The following is a 1,009-nucleotide window of genomic DNA, read 5'->3' on the forward strand; positions in this document are numbered from 1 at the left end:
CATTGACTTTAGAGTGTGAATTGATTCTTTGTTTTTTTTTATGTTTATGTACACATATATATTATATTTACAAATTAGTGTGAAGGCTAAATTAGTCAAGGTTGAATTAGTCAGGGGATTATAAGTATGTACAATTTTTTTTGGAATAATAGCATTATATTTATCATTAAACCAAAAACAGTTCAAACAGCCGATCCCAAGGATCCAGGAAATCTCATCACCCTATTCTATACAACTCTGGGAAACATTTACATGACTCTGTAGTTTCCTACTCATGAGGCATCTACCCAAAATACTCTCCTTGATCTTATTTCCCACAAAATGATCTATGTTTCTATTTGAAAATATTTTTTCGTTTCCATATCTCCACACCTCGTACACAGTTTCTGCTAGAGCAATTTTCAAAATTTGAGTCTTCCAACCTTTTTTGTTGGCTTCAGTAGTCATCCATCTCACTTCCTGGCTCCAACAATCAGGTTCTCTTTGAATATGCATCCATTTCAACACCTCTTTCCAAATGTGATTTGTTCCCTTGCAGGCAAAGAGCAAATGGTTAGTGGATTCAATGTCCTCACAGTAACTGCAAACATTCTCATCAATAAATCCAAACTGTTTTAGCCGGTCTTTTGTAGGAAGCTTTTCCCTTAATGCTAACCAGAGCGTAAACAATGATCGCGGTCTAACATGGTTGTCAAATAAAATCTTCCGCCAAGCCATTGACAGTTTGTCTCCGCGAAGCTCCATATACATCTTCCTGGTCACATAAACCTTCTTCTCTTTCACTTCTGTCCAGTACATCTTCCTGATATTTTTTTGTTAATTTTTAAAATAAAACTAGTTAAAAGGAAGAGAAAATATTTGTTTTGAATTTTTTGAGATTTATAAAAAAGAGAGAGAAGAATTGAGTTTTTTTGTTATTATCGTTTAAAAAAATGGCTAATCTACTAAAATAAATATGTGTTTTTTGTATTTTTATTTTGAGTTAAATATACAAAACCCCCTGTAATAT

At 32.8% G+C, this 1,009-nt stretch overlaps 1 protein-coding gene across 1 annotated transcript; it reads right to left on the reverse strand.

Annotated features, from left to right (window-relative positions):
* Positions 1–222: 222 nt before the first annotated feature.
* LOC131657879 (uncharacterized) lies at positions 223–798 on the reverse strand. Its single transcript, XM_058927230.1, has one exon. It carries the CDS (start codon positions 796–798, stop codon positions 223–225), a length of 576 nt encoding a protein of 191 aa, XP_058783213.1.
* Positions 799–1,009: the final 211 nt, after the last annotated feature.

The sequence above is a fragment of the Vicia villosa genome, linkage group LG3 (genome assembly GCF_029867415.1).
Source record: "Vicia villosa cultivar HV-30 ecotype Madison, WI linkage group LG3, Vvil1.0, whole genome shotgun sequence".
NCBI lineage: Eukaryota > Viridiplantae > Streptophyta > Magnoliopsida > Fabales > Fabaceae > Vicia > Vicia villosa.

Coding starts and splice junctions, on each gene's coding strand:
- LOC131657879 (XM_058927230.1), bottom strand. CDS start 798: ATGTACTGGACAGAAGTGAAAGAGAAGAAGGTTTATGTGACCAGGAAG.